This window comes from Cricetulus griseus, chromosome X (genome assembly GCF_003668045.3).
Source record: "Cricetulus griseus strain 17A/GY chromosome X, alternate assembly CriGri-PICRH-1.0, whole genome shotgun sequence".
Taxonomy (NCBI): Eukaryota; Metazoa; Chordata; class Mammalia; order Rodentia; family Cricetidae; genus Cricetulus; species Cricetulus griseus.
This window is the reverse complement of record NC_048604.1, coordinates 118,776,201-118,802,280: the sequence shown is the minus strand read 5'-3', so window position 1 is coordinate 118,802,280 and position 26,080 is coordinate 118,776,201. Positions and strand designations below refer to the sequence as shown.

The following is a 26,080-nucleotide window of genomic DNA, read 5'->3' as shown; positions in this document are numbered from 1 at the left end:
ACAGGGTTCAAGCGTACTAACAGACTTCTTCAATGAAAATAATATTTAGGGGCTGGAGGGATGGCTCAGTGGTTAAGAACACTTGCTGCTCTGAAAGACCTCTGGTGGCTCAGGCCCCCAGGATCTCTTCCCAGGACCCCAATCACCAGACAGAGGCAAAAACTTGATGCAAACAGCACAAAGCTTTATTGCAGTTGTTTAAGGAGCTCGTTAGCTCGGGTCTTTTACCCACCCACCATGGCAGATGGCTAGGAAAGACAGCTCAAAGCCTCTGCATAGAGATCTTATAGGGCAGCATAAGGGGAGTGTCTAGGGGTACCCACAGGCTCAGGATTGGTGTGCCTCCAGGCTTGGAGGGCTTGCCCTGTGTTGATTGGTCAACTGGTTGTTATGGCCCTCCTATGGCCCATAGGCCCTCCCAGGGCGGTTGCTATGCTCTACTTGTCATTGCTGTGCGCTTGTCTGTAAAGCACACCCAGGGTCGTAAAGCATAGCACTACCAGATAGCTTCTGATTGGTTCCTTGCCACGAGGCAGGCATCTGACCTCCTAGTGACCAAGGCAAGGTCAGGCAAGCACGTGTTAGACTGTCATGGCTGCTGAAATGGGGAGCTGGTCCCTTCATTCCCTCATTTTCTTTTTGGAGATTCCAATCATGGAATTGCTGTCTCTCCAGCATCCCCATCAGGGAGTGAGAGATATTGGCATCCCCTAAATAAGGGAGTTTATTTTGACTTAGCATTTCAACCAGGGAAAATGGGCGACATATTCTTTCCCATGCTACTTCCTGCTGACTTTGGGACATAGTTAGGGATTCAAGAAGGCTGAAATGCTAGTCAAAAGCATAAAGGGAATTCAGGCAATGGGGAAGCATCTGGTTTGCAACCTCTGTTGAAGAGACAGGGGGTGTCCACATCAGGTGGACTGGTTTACATCCACAGCACATCCAGGGCTCGCAATTCTTTAGGAACAGCCTGTAGTCAGCAACTTTTACTGTTTGTGTAATAGTCGAATGTGTCTGCCAGAAGCACAAACCTGTTTAAGACATGTTTAAACTGGGAACAGATGTTAAAACTTATTTATTGAAACCCAGAGTACAGAAAAAGCAGATATCTGGATATCTGTTTAAATAGCAGGAACATATTTATAACTTTGAGTCGTAGCAAAAACTACAGATTTGGGCTAGAAGCATGCACATTTTTCTTCTGTCCAGAGAGCCAGGTATGAATTGGACAGTGGTGCCTTTGGCCTGATGAAAAGCCCTTTAAGTTTATACTTAGATGACAACCAAAATAAACCTAAAAACCTTGAGCTTGTGACTGAACAGTAGATAGTCACTACTTTACAGCTACCAAGCTGACTATAGTCTATAGTGGATATGACTGCCTGATGCTGCCAAGCTGACAACCATTAATATTTCAGAGATCTGAGAAGGGTATATTTTATACAGTTTCCAAATCTATTAAAAAGTGACAGGGGCCAGTCCATATACAGTTAGCTGTACCAAAGTCTCCACCAGCATTGGGGCAGGAGTCTCAAAGAACAGCAGTCTTCACCAGGCCTATAAGGTGGGAATTTTTTCTCTCTGTGGAAGAGGAAAATGGAAAAGACTGACTTTGTTTTGTCTAGGCAAAGGGGGTGCAATCAATTTTCCAGTGTCCAGCAGCTTTGCCCAGTCTGAGCCAGGTCCTGGCAGGCAGCAGGTGTCACATTTGAGCATCTTGCTCACTGGTCAGCATCATCATCATCCAGTTGCAGGAACTGGGGTGCCTCATAATCTTCTTTGGAGACTTTGGGTCACTGTCAGGATCTGGCAGTCTTTCTGATATTATAAACTTTTAAAACAATGTTTTAAATGGCATATTCTGCAGGTCTCTGAAGCATTAGGTCTGTCTATCTGCTTTAGTTAGTGGCCTTAAGCACATAGGTGGCTAGGTAAGGTCTTATTTCTGTAATTAATTTTTAGCCTGACTGTAACAGGTTTTAACTTAGTAAAATTGTTGGAACTTAGCACAGTTGAATTTAAATTGTATGTAGTTACCTTATATTCTTTAAACAGTAGCTATATGTACACATTTTAGGTGCTTGCTTAAGCTTAACTTCTGAAAACATAAACTATATTAATCTATATTTTTAACATCTTAGATTAGCAGCTTTTATAAAACAAGAACTGAAGGGACCAGCTCCCCATTTCAGCAGCCATAACAGCCAGACACGTGCTTTTCTGACCTTGCCTTAGTCACTAGAGATCAGATGCCTGCCTCCTGACAAGGAACCAATCAGAAGTTAGCTGGTGGTGCTATGCTTTACGACTCTGGGTGTACTTTACAGACAAGTGCACAGCAATGACATGCAGAGCATAGCATCCACCCTGGGAGGGCCTATGTGCCATAACAACCAGTTGGCCAATCAACACAGGACAAGCCCTCCAACCCTGGAGGCACACCAATCCTGAGCCTGTGGGTACCCCTAGACACTCCCCTTGCACTGCCCAATAAGATCTCTATGTAGACACTTCGAAGTGTCTTTTCTAGCCATCCGCCATGGCTGGTGGGTGAAAGACCTGAGCTAACATGGGGTTAGCTCGTTAAACAACAATAAAGCCTTGTGCAGTTTGCAGCAAGTTTTCGAAACTGCCTGGTGATTGGGGTGACCTTGGTCCTGGGCTGGGATCCTGGATACCTGAGTTTTCAGGGGGTCTAACAGAACTTTACATTGTCAGGCTTTGCTTAAAAATAATTCTAAACTGAAACATTAATAAAAGCATTTTTAAAACACAAACAGCAATGTCTTTCTGTAATATATAGAAGCATTAACATTTTAAATCTTAATTGAAAAACTTGTTTATAAGATGGTTCCTCCTAATTTCCATGTGATCACCTTTAGTCAAGATGGCAGTCCAAGTATCTTTTTCAATTTCAGCAAAATGGCTACCAGCCAGCCATGTGACCAGCTTGCCATGTGGCTGACTGCAAAATGGTGGTAACCTGCACCATTTGTTTTAGCTGTATGCGTGTAACAGAACTTAGGTTATGCCAGGAAACAGATAGAACATTTTAAAACATACATAAATTGCTTGAGAAATAAACAGAACTTTTAAAATAGAATTAATATGGTTAAAATTTTAACTTATATTACCAATTTTTGAAATTTACCATTTGTAGACATGAAAACCTATAGTAAACAGTTTACATTTTTCTCTGACTTTTATCAACCTTTTCTCTGACCTTTGACAATTTTCCTCTGACCGTCTATGACTTTCTTTGACCCTCTATAACTTTCTATATACCTTTAGATCATTCCTCTGATTCCCTTAGACATTCTTAGACAAACTTCTCTTTCCCTTTCCCTCTTTATTACTTTAGTCGCCTACATTTTCTCTCATTTCTCAGTCAACATAAAAACTCTTATCAAAGTCCTTCTTGTAGTTTTTAGTAACTTTAAGGCCGTTTCTTTAGAACGTCCAGATCATGCCAGATGGTTCACCTGCCCCAGCTCCATGTGCTCAGGGCAGAGACCTGGGGGGGGTTTGCTTCTGGTAATCCCAGACCCTCTGCCAATGCAGGGGTGGGAAAGAGACCCGGAGGTTTCCCTGCTCCAACATTATGCACACCATGTGTGTGGAGCACAGAGAAGGCCGGGCAAATGGTGGCCTTGCAATCCAGATGCCCAGGGCAAGGAAACTCCTGCTGCATGCTAGGACCTAGCAGTGGTTGGAGTTCAGAGCAGCCTCACCATGTGTTCGGAGACAGGAGGCCCCACCGCAGCACACTCTAACTCATGGCACGTGGCAGAGGAACTTCTGTCCCTCACGCCAAGTGCTCAGGGTAGCAAGAAAAGACCCCTGACCCACGCATGCCACATGCATGGGCAGTAAGGACAGAGAGACAGAGAGACACATGCTCCTGGAGTCTAGAGCGGCAGCTGTTCTGAAAGACCCCCAGAGTTAGGACAAAAGACAAAGACAGGCTTAACAAACACACAGCACAGACTAGACTAGGGTCCTATTCAGAATTTCAGATGGCTAGCTACATGGGGAACAACTTGGTCCACAACCAAGTCACCCCCTACAGTTTGGGTGACCTTGGGCCCCTGGCCCCCTCTTACAGACTGCAGAAGCTGCTGCCCGAACTCCACACTAAACAAGGGCTGTCAGGACGAGGCATGTCTCAGCCTTAACCCATGAGGTTCAGCCTGAGTGGGGGTGTGTGGACCTGGAAACTCCTAACAACCCAGCAGCGATAAAGACCAAACACAGGCATCTTGTCATCTTCAGAGAGCTCTCAGTTCCATGTTGTAGAACTAGAGTCATTTCTTTATTAGCCATCTTTTCTGCTGTTTCTTAACCATCCTGCCATTACCAGGAGGGAACCATATCTCTCCTTGTTCTCCTCTCTCCTCTCTGGTTGCTGGCTCCTAACCTCTGTCCTCCCTAGTCACTCACACACCTCGCACCTCCACCTAGGTGCAGGCCTATTCAGATGATTAGGCCTACAGAGATGCAAATCAGAGGCATATTACCCTGAGGCCATGGTAAACAATAGTAGCCTTACTGGCATTAACAATACAATAGTGGGCTGGAGCTTTCAGGTGTTCCATGTTTTCTGAAGCTGGAGGCTGGGCCCCAAAATATTCCATAGCGGAACTATTTTGGTCCCCCACAAAGGGATTTGGGTGTCCCCTCAATCCTCGTCTTCTTCCTTGAAGGCCTACTTACAGATTTCGCTAGTGAACCCAACATAGGACCTTTACATTTACACAATTAACAAAAACAGTTTCTCCAAAGCCACAGAGAAACCCTGTCTCGAAAAACCAAATAATTAAAAAAAAAAGAAAACACAAACTGACACAGAACATACAGCTCAGGATCTGCCAAGCCAGCACAGAAAAGCAGGCAGGCAGACTGTGGATTGCAACAGATCAGATTAAAAAAAAACCCGCTTAGCTGGCCCGTCACACAGGTTGTTTCGATCCTCCAGGCTTCATAGAAACTGTACAGAAACAAAGACAGAAAAAGAAAGTACCTTGTGTGGCACCACATGACTCAACGAAACCGGGTGTTGTGGTGGATCCTGAATTGAAAACCAATGGTAAAAACACACAGAGACAGAATAGACAGAAAAGAACAGATGCCAACCCAATCCAACCGTGCCGCTTATAAGGCAATGGCACCAGGTAGACAGGCAGCAGAACCAGGTGGCTGAACCAGGCGGCTGCAATTGCCGCTATCTGAGGAGTCCCAAACATCCTTGGGTCTCCAATCCTCCTGTGGGGCATCTGCCCAGGGCAGCAGTCTTTGATCCTCCTGGCTCTTCTACCGATCACAGTCCAGGCAGTCTCATTACTGCTGGGACAACTGCAAAACGAAAACCGAAAGCACTTTTACAGAATAGACAGAGCCAGCAGACAGTAGATGAGACAGACTAGGGTACCCGCTTACCTTCAAGATCGACTCAAGTGAGTGGTGGTCACAAGTCCTGGACGAGCCCCCAAATGAAAGATTCCCCCGGTGGCTCAGGCCCCCAGGATTTCAGACCAGGATCGCTGCAACCCAATCATCAGGCAGAGGCGAAAGTTTGATGCTAACAGCAAGAGGCTTTATTCAACCAGCACGCTGGGGTCTGAACTCCAGCTCACAAAGGGGTCAAGGAGTCAGGACTTGAACAAAGGTCTAAGGGATTCTTAAAGGCAAAACCCACAACCAGGTGGGGCTGGGGAAATGTGGGGAATGCAAGGGTAAACAGTTCTGATGGGCTCGCTCCAGGTGACTGGGCCCATGGGGTCATGGAATGTTCAGGGTGGTGACTTCCCTATCTCCGGGAATCATTTGTCAGGGTGGAATTCCTCAGCCCTTTCCTGTTAAGGTCATAAGTTTAGATTCTTATGTATCTGCAAAGAAAACATCTTAGGCTGGGGTCTTTCAGTTGAAGGCCACAAATTACAGAGTTTCTATGATTACTTAAGGTCATATAAAGTACAGAGTTAGTCAGTAACTATACATTTCAAGGGAGATACATTTGACTGAGATAAGACAGGGCATGGGCTTGCAGGGTTACAGAGTTACAGAGTCTGTCAGTTATCCCCCGGGCTGGGGAATCTATTGAAGGGACCAGCTCCCCATTTCGGCAGCCATGACAGTAACACGTGCTCTATGACCTTGTCTTAGTCACTAGAGGTTAGGTGCCTGCCTCGTGACAATGAACCAATCAGAAGTTAGCTGATGGCGCTATGCTTTACGACCCTGGGTGTGCTTTATGGATAAGTGCACAGCAATGACCCACAGAGCATAGCAACCACCCTGGGAGGGCCTATGGGCCATAACAACCAGTTGGCCAATCAACACAGGGCAAACCCTCCAAGCCTGGAGGCACACCAATCCTGAGCCTGTGCATACCTCTAGACACTCCCCTTACGCTGCCCTATAAAGATCTGTAAGCAGCAGGTTCAAGCTGTCTTTTCTAGCCATCTGCCATGGTGGGTGGGTGGGTGAAAGACCCGAGCTAACATGGGGTTAGCTCGTTAAAAACAATAAAGCCTCATGCAGTTTGCAGCAAGCTCTCGAATCCGCCTGGTGATTGGGGTGACCACGGTCATGGCCTGGGACCCCGGATACCTGAGTTTTCTGGGGCTCTGACATTATGACCAGCAATTAGCAAAGGAATGTTAACAGCAGTGGTGGACAGTTACCTCTCCTTCTCTGAGAGCAGGGGATCAGCTGCTAGTCATGACACTCCTGATTTAAGGAGTTAAATTTTCCATTATCATTAGAGGTTCCCTAAGTTTTTTTTTTCAAAGATTTTGTTTATTTGTATACAGCATTCTGCTTCCATGTATATCTGCACATCAGAAGAGGGCACCAGATCTTATAACGGATGGTTGTGAGCCACCATGTGGTTGCTGGGAACTGAACTCAGGACCTCTGGAAGAGTAGTCAGTGCTCTTAACTGCCGAGCCATTTCTCTAGCCCCCGTTACCTAAGTTTTTAAACTTTTATTAATTTGAATTTTTGGTCCTTCAGTTTCAGAAGATGAGTCCATGACCATCATCATTCAGGGAGCTTGGCAGCAGGCAGCAGACATGGTGCTGGAGCATACATTTTGAGACAACCACAAGGCAGAGAAAAAGAGAAGTACAAGAATGGCTTGGGCTTTTGTCTTAGCCTTTCTATCGCTGTGATGAAACACTCTGATGAAAGTAACTTGAGGAGGAAAGGGCTTATTTGGTTTACTTTTCCATACTACTGTTTATCACTGAAGGAAGTCAAGACAGGAACTTGAGCAGGGCAGCAACCTGGAGGCAGCAGCTGATGCAGAAGCCATGGAGGGAGCTGCTTGAAAGGTTACTATAACCCAGTATTGAGTCTCTCCACTGATGCAATAAATCACATCAGGCCGAATTAATATGTCCAGGTTTAATATGAGAAATGTATTACCTGTTAGTCCAGGGGAAGAAGAGAAACCACAAGGAAGAACAAAGTGGCAGATTGGGGGGGCAACCAAGCCTTTTTTCCCCGAGACAGGGTTGCTCTGTAGCTTTGGAGGCTGTCCTGGGACTTGCTCAGTAAACCAGGTGAAGGACCAGAAATTAAAATTATTAAAAGTTTAAAAACTTAGGCCCTGAAGAGGGAACTTCTTTCTTTCTTTCTTTCTTTCTTTCTTTCTTTCTTTCTTTCTTTCTTTCTTTCTTTCTTTCTTTTTTGGCTTTGGAGGTTGTCCTGGAACTCGCTCTGTAGACCAGGCTGACCTCGAACTCACAGAGATCTGCCTGCTTCTGCCTCCCGAGTGCTGGGATTAAAGGCATGTGCCACCAATGCCCAGCGAAGAGGGAACTTCTAATGACTGGGAATGTGGTGACTGGCGCCTGAGCTGGGCTCTCAGAGAAGGGGAGGTGACCCTCCACCACTTGGGTCAACATTCCTATCTGCTAATTGCTAGGTTGTAAAGATCCCCAGCACAGAGGATAACTGACAGACCCTGTGACTCTGCAACCCTACGCCCTGTCTTATCTCACTCAAATGTATCTGGTTTAAAATATATAGTTACTGCTTTACTCTGTACTTTGTATGACCTTAAGTAACCAAGGAAACTGAAATTTGTGGCCTTCAACCTTATGGTCTGTCCCTTTAAAAGCTTCTCTTTTTGGCTGGTTGGCATCTCATTTGCCCACCATGCAGTGAGATCCAAGTTGGCCAACTTGAACAATAAAAAGAAACCTTTTGCTTTTGCATCAGAGTGTCAACTCTTTGGGTTAGTTTGTGGGACTCTGAGAACCTGGCACAACGTAGGCTGACCTCGAACTCACAGAGATCTGCCTGCCTCTGCCTCCTGAGTGTTGGGATTACAGGAGAGCACCACCACCACCCGGCTAAAATTAATGTATCTTTTTAATTTTTATTTATTTATTTTTATTTTGAAAGACCTCAGAAGAGACCCGCACCCAGGAATCAGCGAAACCACGAACTCTGGATGCAAGAACAAGAGGGTTTATTGATGGCGCCGGGCACCCGGGGACTTAGCTTTTTGTTAGGCTAAGCCCTGAGCCCCAGAAGGGGAGTCCTTTTATAGGGGAAAAAGGCACCGTAATAGTCAGGCGAAATGGCCTTTATCTTTTGCCGGTCCAGATGGCTGACCTTGGGACGGAGCGATCCGGCGGGGGCCGGGGCCTTGCGCGGCGGCGGGGAAGTGCCGGCAGCTGTGGGGATCAAGGGTCAGGGGGTGCAGGGGAGGATGTATTCGCCAGCTGCATGCGGGAAAACTTAAAAGAGAAAGCTAAGGGCGGGGGTCTTTCATTCCCCCATTTCTCTTGTAACTGAATGGAATCTTTCATTCAGAGGTCTCTGGATACTCTGGATCTATTTGCTTTAGCTGATGATATTGTTGAGTTAAGACTAAGGCCTGTACAACAGATAGTCGTTCTCTGATGAATTGAGTCAGTTTGTTCAGAATGCAGGGACCAAATATGAGGATCAAAAATAGAATAACCAGAGGTCCCATGAGCGTGGATATAAGGGTAGTCAACCAGGGGGACTTAGCGAACCATCCTTCGAACCATCCTTGTTGAGACTCAAATAGCTGTTGCCTCTGTTTTAGCCTCTCCCTAAGTTTGGCCATGCTGTCCCTAACTATTCCTGTATGATCTGCATAAAAGCAGCATTCTTCCTTGAGGGCAGCACATAGCCCCCCTTCCTGTAAAAATAATAAATCTAATCCTCGTCTGTTCTGCAGGACCACCTCAGAGAGTGATGTTAAGGATTTCTCGAGTGCACTGACTGACTCTTCTAGGACCTGGATATCCGTGTGCATGGCTTGTTGTAGAAGCTTAAAATGATTAATTCCCTGTAGGGCAACGGTTCCGGTCCCTATGCCGGCTGCTATGCCCCCCACTGTAATTCCTCCTAATAATAGGGCCACGGTAAAGGATATTGGCTCCCTCTTATATCGGGTTGAATTCTCTAGTACGCTGTAAACATATTCAGGTTGGTGGTATGTGACTTTGGGCCAAAGTTCTATCAATATACAAAAGTCAATGGTGGTGTTGAGAACAGTGGTAGAGACACAGGGAGTCAACCCAGTACTGCAAGCCCAATAAGTTCCATAAGGGGCAACAAGGTATCGGCTGTCCTGAGATAATGGCTCTACTTGGTTACATAATTCTTGATGTGAGGGAGGAATCCTGCCTATGCATAGCCCCTTTCCTGAGACCTCAGACAATGTGAGCTTGTGCTGCATGGCAGTTTCACAACTGGTAGGCGCTGAGGTCTGGTGACGCCGGACCCAGACAGTGTCCCCGATCTGGTAGGAATGGGGAATGGTAGGATGGTCCCTCTGGTCTTTATAAGTTTTTTTTTTTTTTTTTTTAAAAAAGGTGTGAGCCCATATGGCCTAGGGGTATGCTAGGGGGAGTAGGAGGGCCCAGTCTCTAGTGTCCCCATCAGGGAGTGATAGGTACTGGCATCCCCACACAAGGGAGTTCCCTTTGACTTAGCACTTCAACCAGGGAGAATGGACGGCGAAATTCTTTTCCAAACTGCTTCCTGCTGACTTTGGGACGAAGTTAGGGACCCCAGAAGGTTGAAATGCTAGTCAAAAACAAAAAGGAATTTAGGCAATGGGGAATCCATCAGGGGCTTCTGGTTAGCAGACATTGTTGCAGAGATAGGGGGTGTCCATATCAGCAGACTGGTTCACATCCATAGCAAGTCTAGGGTTCGCAGTCTACTTAGAACAGTCTGAAGTCAGCAACTGGTACTCAGATGTCTTGTTTTGTCTAGGCAAAGGGGTACAATCAATTTTCCAGTGCCCAGCAGCTTTGTCCACAGTCTCGGCCAGGTTCTGGCAGGCGGCAGGTTTCATATCTGAGCATCTGCTCATTGGTCCAGGTGCAGGAACTGAGGTGCCTGTAATCTTCGAGTCATTGTCAGGATCTGGCAGTCTGTCTGACATTATAAACTTTAAAGATAACAATTTAAATGCCATATTCTGAAGATCTCTGAAGCATTAGAGGTCTGTTTGTCTGTTTTAATTACTTGCCTTAAGCACACATTAAGTATACAGGTGGCTAGGTAAGGTCTTATTTCTGTAAATAATTTTTAGTCTGACTGTAACTGGTTTTAACTTAGTAAGATGTTTGAAACAGCACAGCTGAACTTAAAACTGCATAGAGCTACCTTATATTCCTTAAACAGTAGCTTAACTTCTTTCTTAGGCAGGGTTTTTCTGTGACCTTGGAGCCTGTCCTGCAATTCGATCTGCCGGACCTGGCAGGCCTTGAACTCATAAAGATCTATCTGCCTCTTATTCCCGAGTGGTGGGATTAAAGGCATGTGTCACCAATGTTCTAAACTTAAGGCGTGTGTTACCAACATCCTGAGCTTAAAGGTGTGTGTTATCAACATCCTAAACTTATTTCTAAAATATAAACTGTAATATCATATAATAGATCAGCATCTTTCATAAAACAAAAACTTTACATTGTCAGGCTTTGCTCAAAAATAATTTTAAATTGAAGCTCTTTAAGTACAAACATTAATAAAAACAAACATAAAAAAACTGGTTTTAAAAAGAAATTTAAATTCCCTTAAGGTCTTTCTGTAATATATAGAAGCATTAACATTGTAAATCTCAATTGAAAAACTTGTTTCTAAGATGGTACCTCTAATTTCCATGCGGTCATCTTTAGTCAAGATGGCGGTTTAAGTATTCTTTTTTTTTTTTTTTTAATTTTAGCAAAATGGCGACCAGTCAAGTCATATGAACATTTTAAAACAAGTATATATAAAACAGAATTAGCTTAATATGGTTAAAATTTTAGACATGAGAAACCATAGCACAGTTTACATTTTTCTCTGACTTATAATAACCTTTTTTTGATTTTTAACAACTTTCCTCTGACCTTTTATAACTTGCTTTGACCCTCCATAACTTTCTGTAACAATCTTCTCTGCTATGACTTGCTTGCTTTAATTTTCTATAACCTTTTAGTTCATTTCTCTGACTCTCTTAGACATTTCTAGACAAATTTTTTTTTTATTATTTAAGTTTTTTTATATTTTTTTCTCATTTTTTAGTCAATATAAAAATTTTGTCAAAGTCCCCTTTTCATGAAGTATAGCAAAAAGCACATTGATCCCTGTCCAGGTCGCTGGTGGCCTGCCCTGGATCTTCCGGATCATAGGGAGTATGCATCCTATATATTTCTTTTAGTCTCTCTAGAAAAGCGGCAGGTGATTCCTCCGCCCTCTGCATCATCTGCTTCACCTGGGCCAAATTGGTGGGTCGGTGTCTTGCCCCCCCCCCAGACCCGCTGCGAACACCCGGTGATAGAGACGTCCTACCTGCTTCAGTGGTAAAATCCCATTCAGGTCTTTTAAGAGGGCAAGCTGCATCAATTTCATTGGGCAGCTGTTTCTCCTCCGAGGTTAAGGGGACCTAGGCGGCGGCGGCCGCTTCTGCCTCTGGCGGGGGCGGCGGCGGGCGGTTAGAGGGGGAAAGGAAGGGGGGGCCCTTGGGGTGTCTTTTACCTGAAATATAGTTTGGGGGTTAAAGGTATCATCCCGCGGCCAGCCCACGTCAAAGGCTGGCCATTCTGAGGAACAAAGAGTAATCCATTTGCGTTTATGCACATCAACTACAAAACAAAGACCGAACAACACAGAACAGGCTTTCGCAGCGCAGTTTCGACAGAGTCGAAAGTAAAACTCCAGAAAACAAATGAGCCCACTGAAGCTCCAAGCGCTAAGGCATCTACCCTAGCCAGAAAACAAATGAGCTCACTGATGCTCCAACGCTGCCAGGACGTCTCCTGGAGCCGCGGCGGGGAGTTCCTCCTCCGAGCCGCCAAATACGAAATGTACTCAGCTGGGTACTGCAAACGCAGGCGCAGTTCATAAGACGGATTCAGACAGACAAGACACAAGACGAGACAAGACAGCGGATCCGCACAACGCTTACCTCCCAGACGTGGGTCGGTGGTCCCTGGGCGGGTCTCAATCCCGGACCGAGCCCCCAAATGAAAGACCTCAGAAGAGACCCGCACCCAGGAATCAGCGAAACCACGAACTCTGGATGCAAGAACAAGAGGGTTTATTGATGGCGCCGGGCACCCGGGGACTTAGCTTTTTGTTAGGCTAAGCCCTGAGCCCCAGAAGGGGAGTCCTTTTATAGGGGAAAAAGGCACCGTAATAGTCAGGCGAAATGGCCTTTATCTTTTGCCGGTCCAGATGGCTGACCTTGGGACGGAGCGATCCGGCGGGGGCCGGGGCCGGCCTTGCGCGGCGGCGGGGAAGTGCCGGCAGCTGTGGGGATCAAGGGTCAGGGGGTGCAGGGGAGGATGTATTCGCCAGCTGCATGCGGGAAAACTTAAAAGAGAAAGCTAAGGGCGGGGGTCTTTCAATTTTTTGAGAACAGGTTTCTCTGTGTAGCTTTGGACGGTGTTCTGGAACTCACTCTGTACACCAGGCTGGCCTCACAGAGATCCACCCACCTCTACCTCCTGAGTGCTGGGATTACTGTGGTTTATCTTCAGATTGTATAAATCTTTCACTTTTGAACCAAGCCTTAAATAGCCTGTAGATCTGCTCTTAAGCATCTCAGGGGAGGAGCCGCCAATAGTGGGCTTTCTCAGGGGCAGAGTCTGGAATGGAAGGAGGGGGCTGGGTGGAGCTTCCCAAAAGGGTTTACTGGCTTGCTCCCCTCCCCATGCTTTCTCAGCCTGTCTTCTTTTTTGGTCTTTCCGGACAGCGCTTTTCTATGTAGCTTTGTAGACCAGGCTGGCCTTGAACTCACAGAGATCTGCCTACCTCTGCCTCCCAAGTGCTGGGATTAAAGGCGTGCGCCATCACTGCCTGGCTTAGCCTGCTTTCTTATAGAATCCAGGACCACCAGCCCAGGGATTACACTACCCACAATGTGCTGGGTCTCCCTCCTCAGTCACTAATTAAGAAAATATCCAACAGGCAGATCTCATGGGGCATTTTCTCAATTGGTGTTCCCTACTCTCAGACTACTCTAGACTGTGTCCAGGTGACACAGCTAATTTTTTTTTTTTTCGAGACAGGGTTTCTCTGTGTAGCTTTGGAGGCTGTCCTGGCACTTGCTCTGGAGACCAGGCTGGCCTCGAACTCACAGAGATCCGCCTGCCTCTGCCTCCAGAGTGCTGGGATTTAAAGGTGTACAACACAGCTAATTTTTTTTTTATAATTTATTTTTTACATTCCAATCCCAGTTCTCCCTCCCTCTTCTCCTCCTGCTCCCCCCACATCCCCCCTCCTCCCATTTGCTCCACAGAGAGGGTAAGACCTCCCTTAGTGTTATTTTGTAAAAGTTTAAAAATTAGACAAGGACCACAAGATGGAACTGCTCGATGGAACACGAACCGTAGAGTACATTAACCATAGTTTATTAAAGGTTGTGGCGTGTGTGGGGGGGAACGAGACGAGACGAGAACATAACAAGAGGAGAGAGAGAAAAGCAGAAAGGAAGAGAGGAGAGAGAGTAAGAGGAATGCACAGTAAGAGTGAGAGGGTAAGAGACCGGAAGGCAAGAGACGGTGAGTAAGAGAAGAGGAAGGGGAGAGAGCAAAGAGGTAAGAGAGACAGTGTAAGAGTAAGAGAGCCTAAATGGGTGGGGGTCTGTCTTTTAAAGGGGTCCTTTACACCTGCATTCAGACTTAGTTACCATGGAACCCTAGGCTGACAGGGTACTGCCTGAGTGGATTCTTCCAGGTAACCAGGACAGGCCAGCATGATTCCTGAACGTTTCACCTAGTGTTGTGCCCAAATTCTGAACCCCAAAATCACCAAGAGACCCATTTCGATGCAAAAGCAATGAGTCTTTTATTGCAGTTGTTTAACGAGCTAACTCCATTAGCTGGGGCCCTTCATCCATCTACCAAGGTGGATGGTTGGAGAAAGACCCCAAGAAACCATGAGACAGGGATCTTATAGGGCAGTGTAAGGGGAGTGTCTAGGGGTACGCACAGGCTCAGGATTGGTGCACTTCCAGGCTTGAAGGACCTGCCCTGTGTTGATTGGTCAACTGGTTGTTATGGCCTATAGGCCCTCCCAGGGCAGTTGCTATGCTATGTATGCCACTGTTGTGTACTTGTAGGTAAAGCACAGCCCCACCAGCTAACTTCTGATTGGTTCCTTGCCATGAGGAGGACATCTGAGCCCATATAGAATGGTAGAATGGACTCCACAAAGTCAGTTTGTGTATTAGTATTAGATCTTGGACCCACTGTCAGTGGCCTCATATATTGTCCCAGTCACACCATCGTCACCTATATTAAGGGAGTCTAGTTTGGTCTTATGCAGGTTCCCCATTTGTCAGCTAATTCTGTGGTTTCCCCATCATGGTCTTGACTCCTTTGTTCATATTTTTGCTCCTCCCTCACTTTGATTGTACTCCAGGAGCTTGGCCCATTGGTTAGTTGTGCATTTCTGCATCTGCTTCCATCTGCTTCTGGAAAAGGGTTCTAGCTTCTCTGGGGTTATGGATTGTAGGCTGGGAATCTTTTGCTTTATGTCTGGTATCCACTTATGAGTGAGTGCATACTATGTTTGTCTTTCTGGTTCTGGGTTACCTCACTCAGCATGTTCTTTTCTTCTAGTTCTATCCATCAGCACACCTTTCAAAACCTCAGAATCCACCCCCAGTGATACATGTCTTCCAACAAGACCATACCTCCTAATCCTTCCCAAATCATTCCACCAACTGGCGAACAAGTGTTCAAATCTATGACCTTCTGGGGGCCAGTCTCATTCAAACTTGGCATGGCGTTGTCCATAGATTTTACTTATTTTTTGCCACACACTGCACTACTCCATAAACCTCCTGCCTCCTTGTAATTTGCCTCATTATTTTTTCTTTTATGCCTCTCTAGCTTATTTAACCTTTATTTATTTATTTATTTATTTATTTATTTATTTTTCAGACAGGGTCCAGGCAGCCTTCAGACTGTCAATTGCCCTGGTTTCTGCTTGTTCCTCTTTCTTTCTTTCTTTCTTTCTTTTTTTTTTTTTTGGTTCCTCTTTCTAAGCAAGTGCAAGTACTTTTCAATGAAAATTAATACTGACAAATACAAAAAGTAATAAAATTTGAACACGTATGTGTTCAAATATGCATGCTCAAAATCTTTATTTATTTTATTTTTTTGTTTGTTTGTTGTTTTTGTATACAGGTTTCTCTGTGTAACAGTCCTGGCTGTCCTGGAACTCACTTTGTAGACCAAGGCTACATAGTGAGACTGTATCTCAAAAGCAAACAAACAAAAGAGTAAACAGCCTAGGTGTGTTGGCTTATATTTATAATCCCAGCATTTAGGAGGCTGAAGCTGAAGAAATGCTGTGAGTTTGAGGTCAGCCTGGTGTACAAAGTGAAAGTCTGTCTCAAGCAAGCAAGCCAAACAACACCACAGCAACGAAAGTGAAGACAAGTAATTAAAAAGCTAACAATATGCCAGGCAGTGGTGGCGCACACCTTTAGTCCCAGCACTAGGGAGGCAAAGGCAGGCGGATCTCTTGTGAGTTCGAGACCAGCCTGGTCTACAAGAGCTAGTTCCAGGACAGCCTCCAAAGTCACAGAGAAACCCTGTCTCGAAAAACAAAACAAAACAAAACAAAACAAAACAAAACAAAACAAGCTAACAATACAACAAACCACTAGGTTTGTAGCAATTATTTCCTGGAAGCAGGCAACCAGAACTTGCCACCTTCTCCCAGTTGTTTCTCAGCATCATTATTTCTGTGCAGTACCAGGATGGAAGCCAGGATTCCTGCATGCTAGGCCAATACTCTGCTACTAAGCCATAACTCCCAGCTGACTTTCAAAGTTTTAATTTTAGTTGGCATATATGCCTTTGTCTGCCTGTGCCTGTATGCCTGTGTGTGTGTGTGTGTGTGTGTGTGTGTGTGTGTGTGTGTGTGTGTATGCCTACAGAGGCCAGGCATTTGTCAGCCTCCCCATGAGGATGCTGGGATCTGTGAGAGTCGCAAAGGGCTCAACTGAGCCTTCTCTCCACCTCTCCACCTTACACTTTGGCAGTGTCTATCTAGGACCCTGAGTTCATCAAATGTCTAGACTGGCTGATTCAGGAGCTCCTGGGATCTCTCTGTCTCTACTTCCCTGTTGCTGGGGTTACAGGCACATATCTGCCTCAGTAGCCATTTGATGGATCTTCAGGCAGAAGCGTCTCATCCGTGGACTGGGAAGGGGAGAAGGGCAGGAGGAAAGAAGCTCAAGGCCACCCTGAACTCCACGAAACTGTCTCAACAACACAACCAAACAGAAAGGCCAGTCCTCATGAGCAGACTGCCAGGGTTACTCCCCAGCGAGTACTAGAGCAAGTTCCTCTATTGCTCCTCACAGCAAAGACCTGTGCATGTTTCATGACGGTCACTGCCAGAGGAGTTAATAATAAGCAAGCTTTGTATTTTGTCCTGGGGGACATATTCTGAGGCAAGCAGACCCAAGAAGCAGGCATGAGCGGCTGTCCTCCATAGAGGCACTGCTGTAGCTGTACAATCCGTATTGATCGAGGTGACAGGCCACAGCATGAAAATAAAGACACCTACAGCTAGTAACGTTTTGTCTTTTCATTAGAACAATGTAGGGCAGAAGTCTCTCCAGGGGAATGGAGACTGTGCACCCTGGCACAGGGGCCTGAAAGGGAACTCTTGGGGTAGAAGATACCATCTGTAGGTCTATTGCCCTGCAGTCTCAAAGTTGTAGATGCAATCAGAGGCTGCTGGATTGGCTAGCCAACAAATCCAGGGATTCTCTCTCTCTCTCTCTCTCTCTCTATATATATATATATATATATATATTATATATATATATATATATATATTAAAAAGATTTTATTTATTATGTATACAACATTCTGCCTCTACATATGCCTGCACGCCAGAAGAGGGCACCAGATCTCATTACGGATGGTTGTGAGCCACCATGTGGTTGCTGGGAATTGAACTCAGGACCTTTGGAAGAGCAGTCAGTGCTCTTAACCTCTGAGCCATCTCTCCAGCCCCAGGGGTTCTCTTTCTCGTTTCCCTCCAAGTGCTGGAACTACATATAAACTCAGATACCACTTCTCTCTCTCTCTCTCTCTCTCTCTCTCTCTCTCTCTCTCTCTGTGTGTGTGTGTGTGTGTGTGTGTGTGTCTGTGTGAGGGTGTTAGATCATGAAGTTACAGACACTTGTGAGCTACCATGTGGATGCTGGGATTTGAACCCCAGTTCTCTAGAAGAGCAGTCAGTGCTCTCAAACAGCTGAGGCATTTCTCCAGGCCCCAGAGTGCTTATTTTCAAATGAGGCTGAAGTTCAAGAGCTGTGAAACAGGAAGTGGTCTGTTTTCAAAGTTGTCACATCAAATTTCTACTTCAATGAAAGTTCACACTAAATATAAGGAATTATTGATATCGATTAATGTACACATCCATCCACACCCACCCACCCACCCACGTACACACACAGTGGGTCTTGCTAAATAGCTCTAGCTAGTCTGGATTCACAACATAGACCAAACTTCCAAACTTGCCTTGAATTTGTACATGCTGAGACTAAAGTTATGGGCTGCTGTGCCTGAACTTGAGGCATAGTATAATTTTTTTTTTTTTTTTTTTTTGGTTTTTTGAGACAGGGTTTCTCTGTGGCTTTGGAGACTGTCCTGGAACTTGCTCTGTAGACCAGGCTGGTCTCGAACCCACAGAGATCCGCCTGCCTCTGCTTCCTGGGTGCTGGGACTAAAGTCGTGCGCCACCACCTCCCGGCAAGGCACAGTATAATTTAAGAGAATGGAGTATATTATTCTGAGAGGCCTCCATTGGACTGCCCCTGTCATGCCAACTCTCCTGTGTGTATGGTGAGGGGTGGGGCCAGCTCTCCCTTTGTATTGGCCTGAAAGCAGAGGAGGGGGCAGCATTCCCATTCCCATTCCCACCAGGGGCTATGGACATCAACACAGACCCCAGCTGTGGTGGGGACATGGATCCAGACATGACCCTCAGGCTAGGCTGGGTTTCCTTTTTTTGTTTGTTTTTTATTTTATTTTTTTGACTAATTATTTTTTTATTAGTTCAAATTAGGAACAAGCTTGTTTCACATGTCAATCCCTTCTCCCTCTCCCTTCCCTACCCTTCACCTCTCCTACCTCACCCCGACCTACCCCCCATCCCATCCACCCTCCATTCCCCAGGCAATGTAGGGCCCTCAACAAGGGCTCCGCAAAGTCCACCACATCATCCTGGGCTGGCCCCAGGATGTCCAGGGCAAGAACGCATCCCTTCACGTGGAATGGGCTCTCAAAGTCCCCCCCACCCAGTGAAAAATACTAATCCACTACCAGGGGCCCCCTAGAGGGCAAAGGCCCCCTCACTGACATCCACGTCCAGGGGTCTGATCAGTCCCATCCGGTACTGGTCTCCCAGACAGCAGTCTGGGGTCATGTGCTCCCCCTTGTTCAGGCCAGCTGCCTCTGTGGGCTTCACCAGCCCAGTACCAACCCCTTCGATCTTCATTCCTCCCTTTCTGCAACTAAGCTCCAGAGTTCAGTTCAGTGTATATCTGTGGATGTCTGCCTCTGCCTCCATCAGCCACTGGATGAAGGCTCTGAGGATAGGGCACCCGCTGCAGGACAGAGGGCAGGGTGTAGACCTGGGTTTCCTTTTTAATCTAGTCACAATGTCAGATTTCAGAATTCAGAAACAAATTCAGAACACTAAAAACAAACCTTGCTAGCTGGGTGGTGGCAGCAGCACACACACCTTTAATCCCAGAAAAAAAAATTAACTCACAAAATTTATTGTTCAAGGCTAGCCTGGTCTACATAGTAAGACCCTTCCTTCCTTCCTTCCTTCCTTCCTTCCTTCCTTCCTTCCTTCCTTCCTTCCTTCCTTTCTTTTTTTTCTTTTTCTATTTTGGTTTTTCGAGACAGCATTTCTCTGTATTGGAGCCTGTCTTGGAACTTGTTCTGTAGACCAGGCTGGTCTCAAACTTAGAGATCTGCTTGCCTCTGCCTCCTGAGTGTTGAGACTAAAGGCATGCTCCACCAGTGTCTAGTCAAGACCCTATTTCAGAAAAAAATTGAATCAATTATCATTTATTATGTGTGTGGAAGCATGTATGTGGAGGCCAGAGATAACTTCTTGGGGAAAGTTGGTTCTCATTTAACCCTGTGGGTCCTGGGAACAGAAAGCAAGCAATTTTACCTGTGGAGTCATCTTTCTGGCCTTTAACTTTTGCTTTTAAAAATGTTTTTAGATTTATTTATGTGTATGAGTGTTTTGCTTGCATGCATGTATGTGTATAATGAATGTATGTGCCTGGTGCTCATGGAGTTATGGATGGTTGTGCGTATGAAGTGAGAAAAAAACATTTGCTAAATCCTGACCCAGTCTTGGGCTAAAACTGAGGCCAGCCTGACCCACAAGCATGTATGACACTTAGGAATTTTTGGTAACCTGCATTGTTTGCTTGTGTAACTGACAGGCTTTCCAGCTCCCCTCCCTGATCAAACAAATACCACGGTGATACAACTGTGCCTTATTCTTGTAGACCAGCCTGGTCTCAAACTCACAGAGATCCACCTGCCTCTGTCTCCTGAGTGCTGGGATTAAGGGCGTGCGCCACCACCACTCAGCTCTCATCTTTAGCTGTTTTTAAACTAACTTCATGTCAGACCCTCAGTATTTGGTGATTTGATGTGACATTATGTGTTCTTTGGATTCCAGCTTTGTGTGTACTTACAACTTTTTGTGATATTATCTCAACACTCTGGCCCACGCTGGCCTAGAACTCACCCTGATTATCTTCCTCCTGCCTTAGCTTCCCAAGTGGTAGAACTAGATATGTGAGCCACCACACCCACCCTGCTGTGTTATGTTTTTTTCAAGATAGGGTTTCTCTCTGTAACAGTTCTGGCTGACATGGAACTCACTGTGTAGAACAGTCTGGCCTTGAACTCAGAGAAACCTACCTGTCCTATCTCCAAAGTGCTGGGACTCAAGGTGTCACCACTGCCCAGTCTACCCAGCTTTTTGTCAATTCTGTACTTGAAACACCATCTTTTTTGTTGTTAAATCTTGAGACAGGGTCTATTTAATAGCTCTGGCTTTCCTGGACCACTTTGTAGACTAGGTTGGCTTCAACATCATACCTACTTGTACCTCCTGAGTGCTGGGATTAAAGGTGTATACCAACATGAAGGCTTCTATCATCCTTTTATTAAAACAGGATCTCTGGCTGACGGGAGCTCCAGGGGTATGCTTATCTTTACCTACCTAGCGTTGTGATTACAAGTGTGGGTTCTACAATTCAGCTCAAGTTCTAGTGCTTGCAATCAGCACTGTGCTGAGCCATTTTTCCAGCCTGCAGTTATGTACCTTTATGAATCTAGAATCTCCTTTCTCTGGGCACAAGCTAGAACATTCATCTAAAATCTCTCTTGAGCTCCTAAGTTGGTTATTCAATGCTGTAAAACTGTGCATTGATGTGTTTACACTAGGGTCTCATTCCCAAGATTCTAACATATTCAAGTTAATTCCCTAGCCCCTGATGTTGAGCACTTCTTGTCCTAAATATTTAGCTAAGGGATATTAAAATTCAAATAGAAATGGTCAGTTTCCCAAAAGGCAAGAATTTTATATTGGATTTGGTTTTATATAGTTTTGAGGTAGGGTCTTTTAGTCCAGGCTGGCCTGAAATTTGGTAGTTGAAGATGACCTTGAACTCTGGATTCTCCCAAGTGGCAGATTCACAGGCACATACATAATTCGCCCTAATTCTTAAAAACAAAAACAGACAAAAAGCAAAACAAACAAAAAAAAAAAACAAAAACAAAACAAAAAAAAGGGGGGCAGGAAGGATAGAACCAGAAAATCCTATCTACCTGGCTACCTGGCACTTATTTTGAGGTCACCTTGGTTACAGAGGGAATTCCAGATCAGCCAGAGCTATAGGCTGTGTTTCAGTAAAAATCAAATGTGAGGGCTATTTGAAATGCCTTTTCTAGCAGCTATCCTTGAAGTTTTCCAACTTTGGGAAAGCATCAATAGGCTCTGCAGAAGTCAAACGTACTTTTTCAGATATTGTAAAGGAACAGATGAAATGCTGGGGACTTTTCAGATTTAAAATCAAGATCCAATGTTCAGCTGCTCAGACATGAACACATGCTGGGTGGATCTATGAATGACCCATTATAAACATTTCCAATTCAAGGGCCAGGAATGTGGCTCAGTGATACAGCACTTGCCTATATATTTGAGGCCCTACATTCTACCACTAGCAATACAGGAGGTGGGGTGGGCTTTAAATCTTAGAAACCCTATTTTTTTTTTTTTTTGGTTTTTCGAGACAGGGTTTCTCTGTGTAGCTTTGGAGCCTATCCTGGCACTCACTCTGGAGACCAGGCTGGCCTTGAACTCAAGAGATCTGCCTGCCTCTGCCTCCTGAGTGCTGGAATTAAAGGCGTGCGCCACCAACGCCCGGCTTAGAAACCCTACTTTAATAAATAAAAGAAAAACCAAAATTTAATTTATAAAGTTTTATTTTTGTATATGTGCTAGATCTTACGAACTGCAGACAATCTTTTATGTCAGTCTGTTGGCTTGTAAAAGGCTAAGAAGTATGTGAGATTTGGGTGGTGAAATTTCCTTTTGGGAACCCCAATTCCAAAATAAAAAAATTGCACTCATTAAGTGACTTTAAAATGTGGTTCACCTTCCCCCCTTACACCTGTAAGTTTGGAGGACAAGTGCTACATACTTCTGCAAACACAAAATAAGTTAGAAATACAATCGGCAGCAAGTTCTTAATACATTCAGCACTTCTGTAGTGACTTATCACACCCAAAAACCTTATTTTCAATATGCAACACTCAGGTAGGTGCAGGACCAGTTCTGGTTGGGCCCTACGATAAAACCAGTACTGAGAATGGTTTTGTTGGTAACACAAAAGCTGGGGCAAAGGGGTGCTGTTTTTCTTTATCAGCAGTCTGTATGTCCTCGTACCTTCAAACTAGAAATCAAAACTGGGCACTTATCCCCCAAAAGGCAATTTTCTAAAATTCTAAATAAGGCAGGATATAGCCACCAAATTAACCACAAAAATCGACAAAGTAAAATAGTCCATGGGAGAACATAACCTGGAAAAATACTAATAAAAACCCGAAGAACTATTCCAAAGTAGTCACCTGAATATTCAGACTGTTACGTTCCTTTATAAAAGTAATTCAAATAAAAAAGGCTCCTCATATTTTTAACCAATATGAGGATTAAAGACTTAAGTTGTTATTGTTCACTAATAAATGTTAATCATGAAAATAGAAAACATTTTAATAATTCTAGGTCTGTATAATTATAGCTGAGACAAAAAAGCTGGGAGATCATCACTGAGAAAAATCAATGAAAAGAAACAAAGCCCAAATATGATTATGTTTGTATTTCTGCCTCTGTGATGCTGAACATGAGAATTTGTTTGGTGGAGGGCTTAGAAACAGCAGCAATATGGTGTTTACCAAGTTGTACATGGAAATACTTAGATCTGACTGGGCAAAGCCCCAGTTCATACAGTTTCACAACTAAAATCTCTTCAGTCCTTATGTTAACAGATTCTACTGTCTTCAATAGAGTAATCATGCCATTTAGAAACGTGGGAGTTTTTCAAAGGAAGACTAGTGATTCTGCAACAAACATTTAAGAGAGGAAACATATGGCTCAAAAGAATTAGTTGAGAGAATCAAATAATTTTTAGGCACTTTAAGACTTGAAATTTAAAACGTGCCATTTGTTTTAGAGAAAGACCTCAAAATCACCACTATGTTGCTCTTACAATAACATGCATCTTAAAATTTCTGGTTATACATTAATGCTTAAAGAGTTAAATATAGAAAATAATTTGCACAAACAAACAAAAATAACTCTGTTCATTTTCCCTCACTCATGGTCACAACACAGACCGGCTCTTCCTCAAATGGAGGGAAACATGACTCATAAGCCCTCATTAGGAACTGGTGGGCTTATACACTCAAAGCAACTTAATAGGGAGGGGGGAATCCCTCCATGACAAAAAATTCACAGCCTTTGAAAATGTCAAGTTTTCTCTTATCTAGGAAGTCACTAAGTTTTATGTATTTCATAATTTCGTTAAGGAGCAGAAAATATCAAGTTGTCTGTCAGATGGTAAGATAATGTAACTAGTACCAGTTACTCATCCAAACAAAGCTAACCTACTTCACTACTTGAGGAACTTTGAAAACTTCCAGTTGAAAAGGCAAACACTGTACAACCTTTGCTCAAACTTCAATTCAGGCTGGAGGTGAAGCTCAGCGATAGTGCACTTGCCTGGAGTGCTTGAGGCCCTGAATCCCCAGCTCCACAGAAACCAAAATAAAAGCAAATTCTGATGTAAACAGAATCTATCTGGTGTCAAAAGTTGCTAAAATTACAGGAAGCCTAGAAGCATGACTGTGGAATACTGCAAATAATATACCCAAAGCTTTCTTAAATACAAAATAACATAAATGCTCAATTTTGCTTCTGCTTTGACCAGTGCCAACTACAGCCTTTCAACATTTTCCTATCAACTGAAATGTAAAAAATACAACCAAGCTTGTGCTCATTAAATACACATGTATATAAAAAAAATACAAAAAGTACAAGATTGATTGTTAGGGGAACTTTAACAGCATCAACAGCCTGTTCTCCAAGTCTTTAGTAAAGAGCCAATCTTTCTGTGCACAAAATATGCAGTCTTAAAAAAAAAAAAAAAAAAAAAAAAAAAAAAAAAAAAACGAAACAGAAGGTACCAAAACCCCCAAACACACCACAGGACAAAAAGTTCTTAAATCAAAATCTATTTGCGAATTCAGCAAAATAATTTCTATAAAATAAAACAGCAAAATATTTAAATAGAGTGGGTTGTATCTGTTTGAAGGGGTATTTGGTTTTAGACAGTTTCCAAAAATTACACACATTCAAGTCACCAATTCTCTTTGAAATACAGTATTAACTGATGAATTCCTTTATCTTCATTCAATTTGTTTATTCTAAAATTGTGATACCTCAATTATATTAACTATCAATAATTTTTTATTTTTAAATTCAACCCGGCTTTGAACGTTAAAATTTTTGGAATGGAAAAGGAGCTAGGACAATTGTTGCTTTCAAGTGAAATGATACTGAGCAGAGAATCAGTCAGACACCTTGGTGCAGAGGTACTCCAAAGACTGTGGGGTTCTGACTTCCCCATCACTGGGGTCCAGAAGGACAGTTTGAGAAGAGTCACTTAGTAAGCTCTACCAAAGAACAAAACAAGCACACCAAATACAGTCTTCTACTAGGCTCCAGTCAGCATCCTGGCATAACAAATTTTTGCAGATGTTTTAAATCTTTCAAAATTCCCACCACTAAATCAGTAAATTTAAGTGTTCTTTATTCCACCCAGAGATCTGCACTGTCAAACACAAAGGAACATGTGTGCAATTGAGAACTGCCTGCTTGCCACAGTTCTCCCCTCAACCTGTATTTTATAGTCTAGGGTTTAAGAAGGAAAGCTCCGAGCAATGCAGCCCCCATGTCAGGACAACTGCAGTCATTATGGTAATATTTCCTCGTTGGCTACACTAACTTGTGTGAAGCCATGCTAAATGTTACAGCATATCTATAGCTTCAAAGTGATTAACCTAACATCAGAATAAAAAGGCAATGGAAAAAGATCTAGAAACATAGTACATCACCAATTTTCCACATCAACCAAATAATTAAAAGGTAACCAGCCTTACATTGCTCATAATAAAATTGACTCCAGTGGCAAAGAACGAACACGAAACTATTGGTGTGACATGAATGGGCTGTTTTGTTGCTGTTGGTTTACTTTTTGTTTTTGTAAAGGAGGTGATCCAACTGCCACAAGGTAGGCAACACTGGCTGCAGTGCAGTGGGTGTAAGAAAATTAATGTATGTAGTTTTTGTAGATCTGTGAGTCTCAAGGAAAAAAAGTTTCTTGCTTAAGAATTAACAGTCAAACATTAATATACTATATACACCTTTGCCATTTACACTTTAGCATCAGGCCATTTATTACAAAACACTATACACTTTCCACTGCAGGCTGGTTATATATTGACAGCATATTTCTGCAGATAAGACAGTGAATAAACTCTCCACACTCCATGTTGATTAGGAATAGTTTTTCTAGTTTTAAATATTAGCCAGACACAGAAAAAAGTTGGACTGTAAGGCCTGGGTGCACAGTCTTGATGGAACCAGTTAATATGTGCATTTCACTGATCCTTAGTTTGAGGTGGGGACACTTCTTCACTGCCTTCATAATTTTCTTGTGCTCGTTGGCCAGTTCTCTGAGGGTTATTCATGTGATGTGCTGCTGGGCCTGTATATGGCTGTCCATGCACATGGTTATTCTGAAAGACAAAAGAAATCTGTGCATTACAATTTTTCCACGGTTGGAGAAATGATTAGAGATTAAGTCTGTGTACTGGTCATACAGAGGGCCAGAGTCTGGTTCCCAGCACCCATGTCAGGTGGCTTATAATATACATAACTCCAGCTACAGGGTCTGACACCCAAG

The 26,080-nt window shown here is 44.0% G+C and overlaps 1 protein-coding gene across 5 annotated transcripts in view; it reads right to left on the bottom strand.

The window, feature by feature from the left end:
- Positions 1–25,379: 25,379 nt before the first annotated feature.
- Positions 25,380–26,080, bottom strand: part of Usp9x (ubiquitin specific peptidase 9 X-linked) — a 110,018-nt gene continuing 109,317 nt past the window's right edge. For 3 of the 5 annotated variants that reach the window (XM_027433145.2, XM_027433144.2, XM_027433146.2), the window contains one exon: positions 25,380–25,913. In XM_027433145.2, coding sequence (XP_027288946.1) covers positions 25,776–25,913 — 138 coding nt within the window. In that variant the 3' untranslated portion in view covers positions 25,380–25,775. The remainder of the gene's footprint in view (positions 25,914–26,080) is intronic. The other 2 variants (XM_027433147.2, XM_027433143.2) reach the window with 1 other exon arrangement.